Source organism: Vulpes lagopus, chromosome 17, assembly GCF_018345385.1.
Source record: "Vulpes lagopus strain Blue_001 chromosome 17, ASM1834538v1, whole genome shotgun sequence".
In the NCBI taxonomy this organism is placed as follows: domain Eukaryota; kingdom Metazoa; phylum Chordata; class Mammalia; order Carnivora; family Canidae; genus Vulpes; species Vulpes lagopus.
In genome coordinates this window covers 37,193,846-37,212,717 of record NC_054840.1, presented here as the reverse complement: position 1 = coordinate 37,212,717, position 18,872 = coordinate 37,193,846, and the positions used below count along the sequence as shown (strand labels likewise).

The 18,872-nt window shown below is 42.5% G+C and overlaps 1 protein-coding gene across 1 annotated transcript in view; it reads right to left on the bottom strand.

Moving 5' to 3' along the window:
• Positions 1 to 213: 213 nt before the first annotated feature.
• The window catches only part of LOC121477403 (collagen alpha-1(I) chain-like), a 107,308-nt gene continuing 88,649 nt past the window's right edge, over positions 214 to 18,872 (bottom strand). Inside the window, exons 3-4 of the mRNA XM_041731657.1 lie at positions 1,424 to 1,610; positions 214 to 1,215 (exon numbers count right to left, since the gene is read on the bottom strand). Of these exons, the coding sequence (XP_041587591.1) occupies positions 214 to 1,215; positions 1,424 to 1,610 (1,189 nt within the window). The remainder of the gene's footprint in view (positions 1,216 to 1,423; positions 1,611 to 18,872) is intronic.

The window sequence follows — 18,872 nt, the reverse complement described above, 5'->3', positions numbered from 1 at the left end:
CGTCAGTTCACCAGCAAAGTGTGCAAGTATCCAAGGAAGCAAACTCTCCAGCGCAGCCAGGCCCTCCCAGGATTGCAACGTGGCTAAATAGTACTCCACAATGATGCAAAAAAACTGCCCTATAAGCAGATACATGCAGACTAATGGTGTAATGATGAAAGCAGAGTCATTAAAATAAAAAATAAAGATAGTTCAACAAACACTTACTGAGCATTAATCTGTGGCAGATGATACTGTAAAATTGGGCCACTTCCCGGTGGGCCACGGTCCGCCCGCAGCACCGTCCCGGCGGCAGGGGCGTGAGCAGGGGGCTGCGCACCGCTCCCGGGACCCGGTCCTGGGCGCCCCAGCTGAGCGGCGGGACCCCGGGGCGGGGGGCGGGGGAGCCGAGCCCGGAGCGGGCCCGGGCGCACGAGCCCCTCCCTCCACGCGCAGGTGCGCCCGCCGACGCCGGCTCGGGGCGGGACACGGGCGCGGGCACACGCGGGCGAGGTGTGCGGCTCGGGGGACGCCCAGCGCGGCGAGCGAGGAGGGGACGCGGGTGGCGCGGGCGTGCGCGGGGCGGGCCGGGCCGGGGGTGCGAGGCCCTGGGGGGGCCCCTCCGCCGCCCACGCGCGTCCTGCCCGAGGGACCCGACGCCCGGGGGTGCAGCGTCCCGGTGCTCCTGCTCGCCGCCGCCCTGGGGACCTGCCTCCGCGCCGCCGGCCTCCCGGGAGCTGGGGGGGGGGGGGCACAGTCCGCGGGACCCGCGGCGCCCACGGGCCTCCTGTCCCTGCTGCTTGTCCTTGCAGCCCGTCCCTTCGCCCCCGCAGGCCTCCAGGCCCGGTGAGGCCCATCGCTTCGGGTCAGTGACTTTCCAAGAGAAAGGATTTGGGAAGGTCCCTCTGCCGCTTTTGCATCTGCTCCATCCACCTGGGCGGCAGCTCGGGGAGCAGGATCGCGGAGGAGCCCCGAGGGCTTCTGACCTGGCTGTTCCCGTGCCCCCGAGGGACGCCCCAGCACGGGCCCCGAGGGCCGCTCCGAGGCCTGGGCGCGCCCCGCACCCCCTCCCCTGCGGGCAGGACGGTCCCCCGCGGCGCAGGTGCGCGCAGCAGGGGCGCCGGGAGCAGCCGAGGGCAGGCGCCACGGCCGTGCCCCCCAGGTCTCTCTGAGGAAATGGGGGGCAGCCCACGGTCCCGGCTCGGCTTCCCCCAAGGCCGAGAAGGAAGCGCTCCCCTGGGGAGAAGCGGGAGATGCCGCATCACGGACAGAGGACGGCGGCCGGAGCCCCCCGCGGTGAGAGCGTGCGGCAGGGAGTCAGCCCGGTCCTCACCCTCGGGCTCTCGTCCCCGGTGTCCGCGCTGAGACATCCTGACGTCGCGTACAGACACATTCAGTGACTAGTTTGCGAAACCTGTCTCTCTCCGGGAGCGTGCAGGAGCACCTCGGGAAGCGTGTTCACTTCCGCACCTGAGACCCTGAGGGCTGTCCCTGGTGACACCTCGAGGTGCACGGGCTCCGGCGACCGTGATGCTGAGCCACAGCCCCGGGCGCGCAGGGATGGCGACCCTGTGTCTGCTCCATTCTGCAGCTGCGCGCAGTAGCCCTGCTGCCATGATGTCAGGGATGACCTACAAAGAGAAGACAGTGAAATCCGGGCTCTCAGCGCTCCCAGAAGTGACCCCACACTTTCGACCCAGGGTACTGGCTGCTTTTTCTTTCCTGAAAAATGCAAGTGATGCCTGTCCTTTATTCATATCAGTCCTGTGTCAAACTGCATACGGTTGAACCAGCTGGGAGAATATTCCTTCTGATTTGTTTTCTTTTATGAATTTTCACTTATGTGATCTGCGTGGTTTTAAGAGTAAACCCAAAGCCAAAGGAAAAATACTAGCTAAAAGACATTTTCACTGTCATTTCTAACATTTTAGGATGCCAAGATACTTTCATTTCCGAGAACAGCACCTCCGGCAGAGACTCTTGCCCCTGAGCATTTCCTACTGCCTTAAAATAGAGACCTGGCAGGATTTTACAACCTCCTGATTAAAGAATGTGAGGGAGAGTGCAGTTCTACATATTAATGACACCTCTGGAAAATTATCTGGGTCACCCTGGAGGGCCTGTCTTAATCTTTCTACAGGGACACCTAAGGACAGGCGCTGGTTTTCCTCAAGCCTCAGAGAAGCAACTCAACATTCTCATTCATTCGGTATGTGCCACAAAGAATTGAGAAGGAAAGAAGGGGGACAAAAGCAAGATTCTACATGGGACATTAGAGTACTTTTCATCATTAGGTCAATATAGTCAGATGATAAAAATTCCTGTATTGTTTGATAATAAGCAGGCTTTGTGCCCAATGAGAAATGCATCTCCTTCAATAAAACCTAAGAGCAAGTGTCTCCCCTTAAGCTGGTTTTGATTCTTTATTCATTGAGAAGAAATTAGGTTGGAACACCTGGCTGGCTCAATAGAGTGTGAGACTCTTGATCTCAGGGTTGTGAGTTTGAGCCCTATGCTAGACACTGGGATTACTTAAAAAAAAAGAAAAAAAAAACTACAAATGTTTGAAAAGAAGTTAGGTTGTTGGTCCTTAATAAATGTTAATAAATCAGTACATGCTATTTGTAGAGAAAACAATAAATGAGTCTTCAAATTTCTGGACTCATAGGATATAAATGATGTGCTCCTGGTGAAACACTTGACAAGGTCACAGAGATGTTTCTGCAATGTATGGAGATTTTTTAGCACATGGGCTAGGAAAGAAAGAAGAATCAAATTCAGATACATCAACTTTAACACTAAGTAAGGTGACATAAAGATGCAAAGCAAGCAGTCTAATTACCCATCAGTGAAGAGTAAATTAGATTTCCATTAAACACAGACACATCTATTTAATTATAAATTAAAATAAGATTTTTCTTGTATTGTCTTAAATGCATTATAGCCTTTTTAGTTTTTATTCATAGCCACTGGCTCCATATTATTTTGGACAAGCTTATATTGACTCTGTATATTCTGAAACAAGCAGCTGCATTTGAAGCTTGTGGATGGATCTTGCATCCTTGTCGACACTGAGAAAAACCATGGACAGTGAGGAGAATGTGCTGCTCCTAAAACATGCCTTCTTCCTACTGCAGGTTTTAGCTAAGAAGCTAAGCTTTGTGTAAGGTGAACTGGACCACATGGCACAGATCGTTCCAGTGCTCTAGAAGAGATACAAGAATAAAATATTTGGAAAAAAAAGAATTAAACATTTATAGGTAGTAATTTCAAATAATACAAAAGATTTAACCATTTTTTCTATTGAAAGTATTTTCCATTTGAGAATTTGAGTTTAAATTGTTGAGAGTTAAGTAATTCTGAATCATTTTTTAAAAATACATCAGGAAGATAGGGACGTCAGTTAAGCTTCTGCCTTGGGCTCAGGTCATGATCCTAGAGTCCCGAGATTGAGCCCCCCATCAGGGTCCCTGCTCAGTGGGGAGCCTGCCTCTCCCTCTCCCTTGCCCTCTGTCCCTCCCCCTGCTGATGCTCACTCCCTCTCTCTCAAATAAATAAATAAATAAATAGATGCATACATACATACATACATACATACATACGTCAGGAAGACTACATTTTGAGTCCATTTACTTAGATTTACTGTTTCCCAACCCATGCATTTTGCATGTTTTCATATGTGTATATTTATATACAATATTAAGTGAACATTTGATTTGTATTTATAGACAGATCATACACATGCAGTGTCTAGGTGCATATGTGTAGATGTCTAAAAGAAGGCTTACTGAACTTGCCTGTGTACTGAAGACTGAAATTTCTAGTGATTTGTTTCTTTTTTCTTTATTATTCTAATTTCTCACGTTTATGTCTGCAGAATAAGTGTATATTATCCATGCCACTAGGTAAAATGTTAAGATATTTTATTGACATTTTTATTGAAAAAATGTAATTGCTTAATATGTGAGAATAGATCATGCAGTTTCTTTGTACACATATTTTCCTATATTATAATGGACTGTGTTAGAGCTTTTAAAAAATTAATGCCTTGCCTCTCACCCCCAGACACAACCTCCATTTTAAATCAATAGGGGAAAGCTAAGATGATTATTGTCTACGTTTTATTTGTCTTCATAGTAAACCACTTAATTTTTTTAAGTGCACAAACCATTTGCATTCATATTTGGCTGAAATCAAATCTTTATCACGCACTATGGATCATTCCTACAAACCAGGTTGCATTTCTAAGAAATATATTCTGATCTGGTCCCACACAAGACAGATGGCTCAATATCAGGGCTTGAAGCTAAGCCCTGATGCTTCAGAAATCTTCATCCCAAATCAATGAGTAAAGAATGAAGGAACTAAAAAAAAAAAAGAAACGAATAAAGGAACTCTCAACACAGTTGCACAGGAAAAGTCCTGAGAATACAGAGAAATACCAACAACAACAAGAAGCTTAAAGCCCCGTACAATTTTAATTTAAGTCAAATTATTGGTCGCAGCCAACACCACAAAGGGGAAAGTACTCTGCGTGTTCCTCATCTCCAGATAAGGCAGTGACATTCAGGGTACAGTGTTCCCAATACTGGTTATGTTGCTTTTGTCTTCACATTTTTGTTTCTTAGTACATTTTTTTCAAAACTGTTTGGAAAAAAAAAAAAACTGTTTGTAATTTGCATTCCCAAGAAAGTGCTGAGTTTTATTCATTTGTTAGAGAAAATTTCTAATGTAAGATAACTTCAAAATAAAGTAAATTGAATTCTATTTTTTCTAAAGTATGACTTGGCAAAGGCAAAAACTTCTGCAAAAAGAAAATTGGAGCACTAAAGCTTACATGAAAAGGAACCATGAAAGGAATATGACAGAGAGGAAATATTAAACATGAGAAAACCTGCCCTGAGCAAATACTGTACGTTGATGTCTTGATTTTATAGCATTTGAGTATCATTTGTAAGAATGTTTTACAAATCGCCTTTAATATTTTCAAAGGAATCCAAAAGATTCAGGCAAGGTTTTTTTTTGTTTGTTTGTTTGTTTTTTTTTTTTTTATGATAGGCACACAGTGAGAGAGAGAGAGAGGCAGAGACATAGGCAGAGGGAGAAGCAGGCCCCATGCACCGGGAGCCCGACGTGGGATTCGATCCTGGGTCTCCAGGATCCCGACGTGGAATTCGATCCTGGGTCTCCAGGATCGCGCCCTGGGTCAAAGGCAGGCGCTAAACCGCTGCGCCACCCAGGGATCCCCAGGCAAGGTTTAGAGGACTACCCACCAGTGGAAGCTATGGCACCAGAATTGGCATCATGGCCTCAGATCCCGATTCTCTCCCCTAACCACAGGTCTTCCTCTGAGGTCACACAAGGGTGTGACGTCAGCAAGCTGCAGCCACTGGCTAGTGATGTCATCCAGGACAGGGTGAGGGCGGGTCTTTGGCTCCAACCTCGCTGCCAGCACCGAGGTCACATAAAGCAGAGTGGACATGGTACACATTGTTCTGTCACACTCTGACAGGCAGTGCTGTGATGGCGAGACCAGGTGTTGGATGTCAGAGAACCCCCACCCCACACACAATCCACCTGTTCCCCAAACTGGGCTCTGCGTGGACTGGGGAGTAATGGGCAGATGTCTGATTGGATCATCACACCCATTCCTGATTAAGGCTGTGTGGGGACACTGGCTCCTGGAAAAGGAGGCTGGGCCAACCAAGGGCCAGAGACTCTCCTTTCTCTGACCCAGACCAAGAGAATGACCTGCAGGATAGACACTCTGAGGCAAGCGGGTGCCCCCAAAGGGACAGGAGACAGGCAGCACTGGGCTGCTCAGCTCATTCTTCCCAGAGTTCAGACACAGCTCTGTCCTGGGCACAGTGAGGAGAGTGGAGGGAAGCCAGGGATCACACTAAGGGACCACCTTTCCAGACAGCCCGGGTGGCTCAGCGGTTTGGCGCTGCCTGCGGCTCAGGGCGTGATCCTGGAGACCCAGAATCGAGTCCCGCGTCGGGCTCCCTGCATGGAGCCTGCTTCTCCCTCTGCCTGTGTCTCTGCCTCTTTCTCTCTGTGTGACTCTCATGAATAAATAAATGAAATATTTTTTTTAAAAAAGGGAGGGGGAGCACCTTTCCCCAGGTAGAAGATTCAGGGTTGGTCAAGGCTTTGCCCCTGGCATAAGGGCTTTATGGTGGGACATCCCTGGTCTTGACTCTGGACCCAAGACTTACGAGCCCATAAAGTGGGCAAGCTGCCTGATTCTCATGAGATGCTGTTCCTCGTACATAAATGCAGAGCAGTTAAATACGGCCATTAAGTAAGATGAGATTAATCTATAAAGTACCTGGCAGATATGTAATAATTGAGAACTAATATAAATATTGTCATGTTGAACCCAATGTATATTTAGTCAGTTGTGGTTTTTTGATAGTTATTCATATATTAACCAGTCAGATGTTAATATATGTCACAGCGCACTGCCCTCCACTCCATCTGTCTGCAGATACTCAGAGTCAAATCAGAACGTCCTGGACAAGGATAATGGAATTTCTTCAATCAAGTAAAAGCAAGTAAGACGAGGCTATGATGAGATTTTCCTAAAAGTTCCTCTGTCAATTCTCCGTTCTTAGTATGGCTCAAATTTGTTTAACTCCTTCAAGATACAACCTCGATATGGGCACCTCTCACCTGTCCTCCTAAATATTCTCCTGGGCACTGGTCTACTTCCTTCAGTCTCTGCCCCCAGAAAATCCAAAGGGTTTCCTCTAAAGATGGAAATCAATTCAAGGACTTCCCAAATCTAGAATCTGCTTCACTCTGCACCCTAACCCAAAATAGACATTTCCTAGACTCCTGGCTTCAAATCATCCTTGCCTTCAGACCGGGTCAGTTTCTCAAAAGCATCCTGCCTCTGGGTCTTTGCACTCTCTGATCTATGCCCTGTTCTACTCTTCTGTGCTGGTGGACTGTTACCAGTTTTTTCACATAAATATGTATCTTCATAACTCAGATTAGACATGACCTTCTCAGGAAAGCTTTCCTTGACCTCCCCAGACTGGAATGAGCACTTACAGTCAAGGCATAATCTCACATTTCACACTGCATATAACTTAAGCTTTAACTGTCCCTCCCACCATGCTGGATACTTCTCAAGAGCACAGATGAATCATTTCATGCATATTCTCACTGCCAGGTCCAAATAGGCACATAGTGTGTGTTACATGTGGGTATACATGTCTCCAATTACTCAAGAATGAATGAATGAATGAATGAATGAATGAATGAATGAATGAATGAAATACAGATATATGATGTTACTTGAGGGACTCTCCTCTCCCCCCATTCAATATTGCTATTGTTCCAATCCTGCCTTCCTCATCCCACAGGTGAACCACTACAATCCTGTACATTCCACAAGCCCTCCTTTAATTAGTGGCACCCACTTCTTTATCTGGGATGACCAGGATAACACTCAAAGTCAAGGTCACTGTGTGACATGATGGTGCAATCAGTAGATTCTTGGAGTAAAGCTTCTAGAATCCACTCCGGGGGTTCCTTTGAGAATCTTTTTTTCTTAGGATTTTTTTCCTCTCCATTTTCTCTTCTTAGAGATTCTGTTTTTGTAATCCCTCCTTCTGCACATCCTACCCATCCCTCCCTTTTTGGTTTAATGAATATTTCACTAATCTTTTAGCTTAGATATTTCAGGTCTCATTTTTTTTTGGCTTCTAAAAACATAGCCAATGCCTGGAAAGGGCCCTCTTGTTTTGCAACATTACCAGTATCCAGGCAGAATCCAGAGGAGAAGAGGAAAACAGTGCATGACTTCAACAAACATTCAAGGAGAAGGCTTCTGTTCCCTGAGACCGTTTTCCTCAGTATTTCTCTCACAGCATCTCTCCACCCAGTAGCAGAGGTACAGCACAGCAATGAAGTCACAAAGAGGCAGAAAACAGGTTGCTGCAGGACAGCTGGGTGGCTCAGTGGTTGAGCATCTGCCTTCCGCTCACAGCGTGATCCCAGGATCCTGGGATCGAGTCCCACGTCAGGCCCCCCCAGAGAGCCTGCTTCTCCCTCTGCTTGTGTCTCTGCCTCTTTCTCTGCATCTCTCATGAATAAATAAATAAAATCTGAAAAAAAGAAAATAAAAGAAAAAGAAACAAGGTTGCTGCATTCAGGAGGCTTTGGCCCTCCTGCCTCATTCAGAACCTAGTTTGGGTATCTTACACTTGGTCCAGAACAGTCCATCAGGTTCATCATTCCCTCAGAGGGCTACCGGCCCACATTGAAAACAATAAGCTAAATGTGCACTGTGTTCCTATCTCCTTTGGGGCCCTGAAGCTAGTGGAGAATGCAAAGATCCTGGACCTCAGCCATTCATCAGTGTCTTTCCATCACTGAGAATAAGATCATCAGCCCTCATGACGAAGGCTCTTCCCTCAACTGGTGGTCTTGACCCTGGTTTATCTTACCTTGCACCACCAGACGTGACATCTATGGTTTGTGTCATCTGTTTCTCCCTTTCTGTTGCTTCCTTCCATGAACATGAAAACATACTCAACCTCTTACAACACTTAAAATGTTTCCTAAGCCTTATCTTCCTTCCTCCTTATACAATAATCTATTTCTCCCTGTCCTTCCTGTCAAATTTCTAAGTCATCTGTAACCCATCTCTATTTCCTTCCCTTCTGTTCATTGACCAAACTGCAAATGCTGTAATTCCCATCCATCTCCTAAAATCACTCAGGTTAAGGTCCTCAGGGTCCTACAAATTATTACCCACTTTGGATTTTTTTTCATTCAGGAGACATCTACCAATCCAGTTATTAGATAAATGATCAGGGGGTGGGATCTCTTTGGCCTTTGACAATGATCCGCTATGATCCTTTTCTAGAACTTTTATTCAAATGACAACATTTTCTCCTGTTCCACCCATCAGTGTGTCATACTTGCCCTTCCTCTTCTGTGCTCTTATGCAGGTTGAGGTTATTTGTGGGTCTTAGTATCCATGCAGTTCCCAGGAAAAATTATTTTTTCTCATGTCTTCAGCTATCAGTGACCAATAGTCAAACTACCTGAATATCTTATCTCCTTCCTGAGGTTTCCATATACAATAGCTTTATCAGAATATCTTAAAATAAATTCAAATTTATTTGAATCCCAAAAGCTTATCTCGTTATCTAGACCTTAGCCTTTCCTCTTCCTATATACCTCATATTACAATTAATGATTTTGTTGAATAATTAGCTGGCAACTTTCTGCTGAGGAGTTCCTGTAATATCAAAGTCCTTGTCAATCTGATAAACACAGTGTTATGTGAGGGTGGGTATGGAGCTGAGCTTGGCAAGAATACCTGGGATGAGTTGAATCTTTCACATAATTAAGTGAGAATTCAAAATGTGGGTACCAGGCAAGAGAAAGAAAGAGTGAAGAGGAGACAAGAAGAGAGAAAATCAGGCAAAAGAATGAGAAATGGGTACAAATTGAGATGAAGGAGTAATAAGAAACTATCAGTGTCAAGGAAGCTGGAAAGAAAAACAAGCCATTGTGGGTTCCATCTCATGCACTGGGTGAGGTAAGCCCTCGCAATGAGTGACCTCCAGCTCTTCAGTGAAGAATCTTCTCCCATGACAGCTTCATTCTGGCAGGATCCCACCAATAAGGGGCTCCAACAGAAAATGGAAGGGTGAAAGGAAGAAAAACTGAGGTTATTTCTCTCCCTCCCTCTATAGTTGATGGAGTCTTTCACAATGGCTGAGTGTCCCCTGTATATCCAGACAGAATTCGGTGCTTGCCTCTGCCTCTGAGTGACCGCAACCCTGGGTTCTGATAAGTACCTCCTGCCTTTGAGCCTCTAGCTGGGGGACAGTAAGGGTAGTAGCATTCTGTGTGGCTGAACCATTTCTGAGATGTCCCTATGGATTCCTACTGAATTTCTTGACTTTTCCATAATTTTTTGAAAGATTTTATTTATTTATTTATTTATTTATTTATTTATTTATTTATTTATTTGAGAGACAGAGAGCACAAGCAGGGGGAGGGGCAGAGGGAAAGGGAGAAGCAGATTCTTCACTGAGCAGGGAGCCCCAGGAACTTACCGGAGCAGAAGGCAGATGCTTAACACACCGAGCCACTCAGGTGCCCCTCCAACATTTTTGTAAAGATCTCCGTGTATTGAACTCTCTATGTTTGAAATTCTCAGGACATTTTCTGTTTCCTTTGGTTCTAACCATAGTTCCAATTGGAAATATATACTATTATCTTCTCTTTTCTTCCATATGCCCAAATGGTCTTCTTCTCCTCTCTCTCTCTTTATGTCTCTGTCTCTGTCTCTCTCTCTCTCTCTCTCTCTCTCTCTCTCTGTCTCTCTCCTCAATATCTCCCAGGAATTATATTAAATCAAGATAGCCCTAGAACTTAGCATTATTAATAAATACATTTGAAGCTCAGAGTACAACAAATATTCTAAAGATATCAGGAATAGTAAAGGCTACACAATGTAAATAATATTATCAGCACCTTGGACATATGTGACAAATCTATAAAACTGCCAATACATCTAATTACTTTCTAGAACTTATCCTGGTCAGTAACTCTCCTTTGTTTCTCTAGAGGAATGTTGAGGGGAAATTGTGGATGGAAACAATGAAAGTACTGTAATGACCTGCTTTATGCCGAAGAGAAGCAAATGGTGGACTGCAAAGCCAAAGGGTAAACAAATAATTACTGTAACTTCTATGCAGGCTCGCTAGCCCCAGGGCAATGCCAGCTTGGGGGGGGGGCAGGCAGCCAGTGAATGCAGCTTAATGTCCTCAAAAGCTCCCTTCACTAAGGCTAGTGATTTCAAAAATATTTATTATCTTCTTGTGTTTATTCTTATTGCAATTCATTTTTATGCATCTTTTGTTTGGCTTCCCAAAACCAGTTTGATAATCAAGCAGCCAATCCTGCAAGCCCTGTGTTCTCACAGCTGTCAAGGACTGTGAGTCCATGTTTTTGTATTAATTTGCAATTATCATACAGAAAAGAAATGTGTACAGTGCCAGAAGAATCAGAATATCTCTATAGCAAGTCCTATTTTAAAATTCATTGCACTGTGGGTTTCTTTTCCAATTCACTGAATATATCCCAGAGCAGAAATAAATTTAAATGTGATATTTCTTAGAATTATCTGTACACCACCAAAACACCCTACTTTATTTAATTTAAAATTGACTGCTATTTAAGCCATAATGCACATCTTTTATGAAACGTTACAATGTGAAGCAAATCTTAAAGAATCACAGATTGTGAATGATGTCTTGTGCATCATCGCAGCATCTGGGCTGACCCTGGAGAGCCAAGCAAATCCTCATAATCTGCATCTGCAGCTCTGAACATAGAAATCAATATTAGTTTTAAAAAAACAAAACAAGATTTTTTTTTAGAAATCAATTTTTATTTATCTGCTTTCTCTTTTTTACATGCATTTAGTCTGTTAGATGAAACATTTCTAGAACACAACTTAATTACAGGAATAAAAATATTGAGGTAGAAGATGCACTCAGGTTTATAAAACGAGATGAATATTTAGAACTTTCAATAAGCTGCTTCCAAGAGAGATTGTGAAACCATTTGCCTTATGTCGTCGCTCTAAACTCGGAGCTTCTAATAAGCCCAAAGCAAAGTACAATGTGAGAACCCTCCTGAGGTCTGTGTCAGTGAAACAGCTTCAGAGCTGAGATCGGAAATTTGCCAGAGAGATGAGAGCCATTGGTGAGGACAGCACACGAGGAAGAGGGGGACAACTGGAGGGGTCAAGAGCCCCTTCTAGAAGATCAGTTTGCAGCAGGAAAGGTCAGGGAAAGCCTCATACCTACCTCACTGAGTTGAAGGACTCCGTTGGAAGCATGAGATAATTTAGTTTGGTTTGCTCCGATCTACAAACAAATCTAACTTTGATGAAGTAACAATTCCTTTACATAAATACATATTTTTAAGATATTTCAATGTCATGTTTTACATAGGCATTAAGCGACATTATTTCTAGGCTCACTAGGCTCCTAGTATCTTACAATTTTATCTATCATTATGGAGGGAGAAAATAAAACTGTCAGCTGTTTCAGAGGAAAAGAGTATAAACCTGATATCCTATAACAAGAGGTTGGCAAAGTTTTTTTGTAACTTTTATTTTGAGAGTAAATATTTTAGGATTTGCAGGCCATAGAGTTTCTGTTGCAACTTTTCAATGCCGCAATTAGAGCAGGAAAGCAGCCACAGACAATACACAAATAAATAAATGGGATCAAGTTCCAATAAACCTTTATTTACAAAAACAGTGGTGGGTCAGATTTGTTTTCAGGCTATAGTTTGCTGATGATGTTTTGCAATACAAAGCTATATTCTAAACCATATGTGACTCTCCACAGGATCCAAAGCCTTCAGCTATTTGGGGACACTGACCCACCTTCACATGTTGGATGTGGTCTCAGCACAAGCTCAAGATTCATGTGAGATGGGTGGCAATCACCTTCTACTCTGCTTCATACCACAGAGAACATGGTGAAACCTTAAATTCTGTTCCCTGGCCCTCCTTGCAGAGACAAAGCCACACTGAGGAGTATTCACCAGCCCACTGACCTGGATGGACACACACAGTACTGCCACATGAGGAAAGATTAAAGGAGGTCAGCATGTTTAGTTCCAGGATCAGAGGACATCAAGGAGATCTTTTACTGAATCCCTGTCTCTGGCAAATTGTCACTTAAATGACAGTCTTTATATTATATATTTGTAGTACTGAGGTGCAAAACATGAAAGCTATTTGAAATTTCAGGGAGGCATTTTTCTCTCAATATAAGGAAGAACTACATAAAAATTAGAGTATGCCAAAAATGCCTCTGGCCACCTTTGGAAATTTTTCCTGCACTCAGAGTGTTGAGGTGGAGACAAAATTAGCATCCCCAAATTAAACTGATTTGGTGGCTTTGTGTTTTGCTTTCTCCTACCGATGTTTTTCTCTAGACTTTCAAATTGAGACCTAACATATTTGAGACATTTTGGATTTCCTTTCCAAATAACGCAGAGAATTTAAGTTTTGTGGCACTATGGTAAGTGAGCTGTCACAATGGGTAGGAAATATCAGAAAAGGAGACAGAACACGGAAGACTCCTAACTCTGGGAAATGAACTAGGGGTGGTGGAAGGGGAGGAGGGCGGGAGGTGGGGGTGACTGGGTGGTGGGCACTGAGGGGGGCACTTGATGGGATGAGCACTGAGTGTTATTCTGTATGTTGGCAAATTGAACACCAATAAAAAATAAATTTATTTAAAAATTTTTTAAAAAGCCTTTAAATAAAGGTGTGTTCTTTAAGGAAAAAACACTACAATTAATTTTCTGGGGTGATGCATCCATAGGCTCCGACCAATTAATACTGTGTTCTTCTCCACAGGATGCGCTGCTGAACAATTAGTTACTCATTGCTAAGGAAACCTAATTAAAGGGTGAACATGAAAGAGAAAGGAAAAGCTAAAAGAGATGTAAACAACTCAAGGGATCTTGGATTCTCCAAACTATAATTTCATTAGGCATCCAACATCTGAGAGATTTGGGTACCAAAAAATTAAGTAATATATATCTCTGAATACAGACACCCTACCTTTCTGTTTTAGGGTATCTATACATCTAGGGTCTAGCCTAAACTAGAGCCTAAAAAAATTAAAGTTATGGGCAAAGTAGTGATATCACCTTGGTAAAGAAAGGACATTCTCTACACCAAAAATATATATGTTAACAATTGGGGACCAGTGCTAAACACCTCCCTGTTGGAGATGCGCTGGGTACCTTTTGGGACCAAATACTCCAAGTTTGGACAAATATTTTCCCTCTGTGTCAGTCTTTCAGGGCTGCTGCAACAAAGTACCAGATACTGAGTGTCTTAAAGAACAGAAATGTACTGTCTCACACATGTGGAGGCAGAAGTCTGAAATCAAGGTGTGGGTTCCTTCTGAGGCCGTGAGGGAGAATCTGCTCCAAGACAATTTCCTTGGTTTTATAGAAAATCATCTTCCTCCTGTGTCTTCACATCGTTTTCTATGAATGCCTGTCTCTGTGCCCAAACATCCCCTTTTTTATGAGGACATCAATCACACTGGGCTGTTCCCCCCACCCCATGACCACATTTTAATTTAATTTCCTCTCTCAAGTACTTATCTCTAAGTAAGGCCACATTCTGAACATACCTTTTTTTTGATGAAGGCACAATTCAACCCATAACACCTTGCCTAGAGCATGAACATCTTAATTCATCCTTAAGGCTAATTATCAACAAATAGGGTCTTTATTTTTTTGTTGTTCCAGGCAGCTCCCTGTTCCTGTCACCTAATTAGGCTAAACAATGCAAGACTGCTCTCCCAGGCATCAAGAATCTTTTTGCCATGTTCCCTGGCATTTGTATCACTCCATCAGAAAAATAATATAGAAATCTTCAAATAGTTTCAAAGACCTCACTAAATCAAGAGTCACTGGAAAAGATAGGTCTTCTTGACATACTGCAGTTACAGAGTTACTGCTAATATTCCTTAAAAAAGCAGTGCATTCTTGGCACACATGTTGACTCCTCTCAGTCACTATAAAATCCCAACTAAATGCAGGCTGCACAACACCCGTGACCTGGGAGCTCAGTAATAACACTGCTGGATATTTCTGAACTCCACATAGAGAGCTGCCAGCAACTGCCCTGAACAGAATGTGCAACTGAGAAGCAATATGGGTCTCCTTAAGTGATCAGACTCGTTAGGTATTGTCTGTGCTCATTACTGTTCATGTCAAAGTGAGCAGGAACAGATCCACACAAATTGTTCACAGGCCAGAGGGAGTCCAAGCTAACAAGTGGATTCTCAGATCGGGGCAGGGGGGTAGGGGTGACTGTAATTCTGCTATTGACCCTGTTACCACTCCCCAAACGCAATCCACTTTACACCAGCACTTCCATTTGTCAGACAACAAAACAGGAGAATCATCCTTTCAGAATATTGGTGAGGGGAATGATGTCATGTTTTCACTACAATGTTGCCTCTTGAGAGAAATTTTTATGGAAAATACATGTATCTTAATCATACCAGGGCTCATTTTCTTTCTAGTTCTAAGGACTACAGAATAAGGTGCTGTGGCAAGGTGATTAGATGTGTAAAAAAGATGTGTCACAGTCTTAACCTCTGGTACCCACAAATGTGATATCATCTGGAAATAGGGTCTTTGCAGATGTCATCAAGTTAAGATGAGGTTACATTGGATTAAGGTGGACCCCATACCAATGACTGGTACCCTTCTAAGACAAGGAAATTGGATATAGACACATGGAGAGAAAAATGCCACATGAAGACAGAGACAGACACAGAGGGGAGAGCACCACATGACAGTAGAGACAGTGATTGTTGTGATGAGTCCAAAAGGCAAGGAACCCCAAACATTGCCAGCAAACAACAGAAACTAAGAAGATACAATAAAACATCGTCCCCAGAACCTTCACTCCTCCAACACCTTAATTTCAGACTTCTAACCCCCAAAACTGTGAGAGAATACATTTCTGTCATGAAACAAACACGAACAAATTTACAAAAATTCATTTTTGTAATTTACTATGACAGCCCTAAAAAGCTATTACAGCACTAGACTAATTCAAACAATTTTGCATGCTTCTCTGCTATACTAAGTATGTGGAAGACAGCATGGCATATCATGAGGGGTTTATAATTTGGTTGGGAAAATAATGCATAAATATCTAATGGGCAGATAGAAAGTTGCACTACCTTTTAACTACGTATCATTGCAGTTTTATCTCTTACCAAGAGCTCTCACTATTAAGAGCCAGAAAAGAACTAGGTTCAAGCCTTATCCTCATGTGTCTGAGATTGAGGACATGTGGCACATGTATGCTGGGGAGTCTGTTTGCATGAGAGAATGGGCTAGGAAACTAGAGGAGCAGATCGGGCACAGTCACTGCTGCTCTCTGCCTTTTTAATTTGCAGGGGGAGCCCAAGGGTCTACACTGGAAGTGTCCTTCTCCGTAGAAGCACACAGCCATAAAATAAAACAAAAAATGGCCTTGTCAAGGAATAGGAGTTATGCTTCTATCAGCCTGCATGTCCTCCAACTACAATCACTCTCTCTTTTTTTAAACTGAGATATAATTGACATATAACATGGTATTAGTTTCAGGAATCCAACATAATGACTCAATATTTGTATGTATCGTGAAATATCCACTATGATAAGTCTCCTTAACACCCATCACCATACATAGTTATACTTTTTTTTTCTGGTAACGAGAAATTTTAAGATCTACTCTCTTAGCAACTTCCAAATACGTAATATAGTATTATTAACCACAGTCACCATGCCATACATGATACCCCAAGACTGGAAAGTATGTAGGAAACCTCTCAGATGGTCCTCCCAATTCCTAACATTTACACCATACATAATCTCACCCCTTGAGTATGGACTGGACTTATTAATCTGCCTCTAACAAATAGAATGTAACAGATGTAATAGGATGTCACTCCCACTATGAAGTTCTAAAAAGACTATGGCTTCTGTTGGGTATTATCTGGGTCCCTCTCTGGTGGATCACCGGCTGCCATGATATGAGGTCACCTTGGAAGCCTATGGCAGATTCCAGATGGGAAGGAACCAGAACCTGCCAACAGCCATGTGAGTAAACTTGGAAACAGATCTCCTCACCTGGGTTGAGCCCTCGTGTAAGACCACAGCCCAAGCCAACAGCATAACTGTTCCCAGAGGAATCCTATGAGAGACTTTAAGTCAGAGGAACCCAACCAAGTAAGTCACATCCAGATTCCTGACCCACAGAAACTGTGACATAATAAATGTTTGTCCTTTTGTGTCACTAATTTTTGTGGTAATTTGTTATGCAGAAATAGATAAATCAGATAGGAAGAAATAAAACTATCTTTATTTGCAGAAGGCAGGGTCTCTGCTGAAAGAAACAAATAAATCTATAAAAAGGATCCTAGTTCTTCAAGGTCATAGGATGCAATATCAACTATTTTATATACTGGCAACAGAAAATTGAAATGAGAAGTGAAAATTTAAAATAGTATCATGGGGCGCTTGGGTGGCTCAGTCATTTAAGCATCTGACCCTTGATTTCAACTCTAGTCATGATCTCAGGGTTGTGGGATCCAGCTCTGTATTGAGCCCAGTATGGATCCTGCTTAAGATTCTCTCTCTCCCTCTGCCCTTCCTGCCCCCCCAAAAAAATACAAAGTAAAATAGCATCATAAAACATAGGAATAAATTGAACAACCTATGTGCAGAACCTGTAAGCTGAGAACTACAAAACATTGAAAAAGAAATTAAAGAATAGCTAAATAAACTGGAAAATATACCATGTTCATGGATCAAAAAAAATTGATAGTATTATGATGTGAATTCTCTCCAAATTATCTATAAATTATCAAAATCTAAGCAGACATTCCTATAAAATTTGAAAAGTTGATTCTAAAATTCATATAAGAATTCAATGACCTAAAATTTGTGGCGTGTTTTTTAATTAAAAAAAGAATTAAGTGGAATATTTATGCTTTCATGATAAAATTACCTCTCACTCAAAATGCTATGTAGAAGTTTATTTTAAACGAATCCAACATTGTTTCAACATAGTGAAAATTATAAGCAAATGATAGGCCTGGAATGATTTATATTTTGACAATCTATTACAATTTCATAGTTGCAATTATTCCATGAAAATAAACTTTTAAAATGCGCATGTTGGATCATTTGTTACTTTATGTAATGTTATAATTCAAAGCATAACTAACAGATTTCTGTAACAAATCTTTAAAGAGGAAAAAATATTTCAGAATCAACAATGTTCCAATAAGGGAAGTTATTAATTGTTCTTTTTTTGTATATTTTTTATTGGAGTTTGATTTGCCAACATATAGTGTAACACCCAGTGCTTATCCCATCAAGTACCCCCCTCAGTGCCTGTCACCCAGTCACCCCATCCCCCCGCCCACCTCTCCTTCCCCACTACCCCTTGTTTGTTTCCCAGAGTTAGGAGTCTCTCATGTTTTGTCACCCTCCCTGATTTTTCCTGCTTATTTTCTCTCCTTTTCTCTACAATCCCTTTCACTATTTTTTATATTACCCATATGAATGAAACCATATAATGTTTGTCCTTCTCCAGTTGACTTACTTCACTCAGCATAATACCCTCCAGTTCCATCCATGTTGAAGCAAATGGTGGGTATTCGTCCCATCTTTCTTGCTGCCAAATTTAACCATAAGCATCTTTCAATGGCCTATCTTTTGCACTTCTTGTGAGCTGAAGGTACTCTCTTCAACGTACCCTCCATATTCCCCAGATTCCCATGGTGTCTCCTCTGAAGGGCCCCACTCCTAATTCTCTGCAGATGCTTGTCTATTAATTATGTTTTTCCTCTTCTCTATGACCTTTCCTCACTTTTATGTGAGCAAGAGAACATGTTTCCTATTTTGCTTATGTGATATGAAAGCATTATTTGGATAATATTTTATTTTAAAACATTTAATTAAGCATTATGTTTTTTTATTGTAAAAGACAATGTTAATAATTATTAGTTTTCCTTCATATTTTAGGCCATAGGAAATGGAATTTTGCCTCCTCTGTTGAACCACATACCCTCGAAACATATTATCATCTCCCTTCCTAGTTTCATTAACTCTGAATTAGCTCATTTTGTCACACTCTTCACTAGTTCCTCTCCAGAGGATGAAATTTCCTGTGCCTCTGTGGTAGTATGACTGTTTCTAAGCTGCTCACTGAACAATCATGCTATCAGGTTACTAAATCCACTCAGATATTTGCTGCTTGCTTTGTTCCCCTTCATTCCCTTCTGTTGCATGTGGGATGAAGCTCT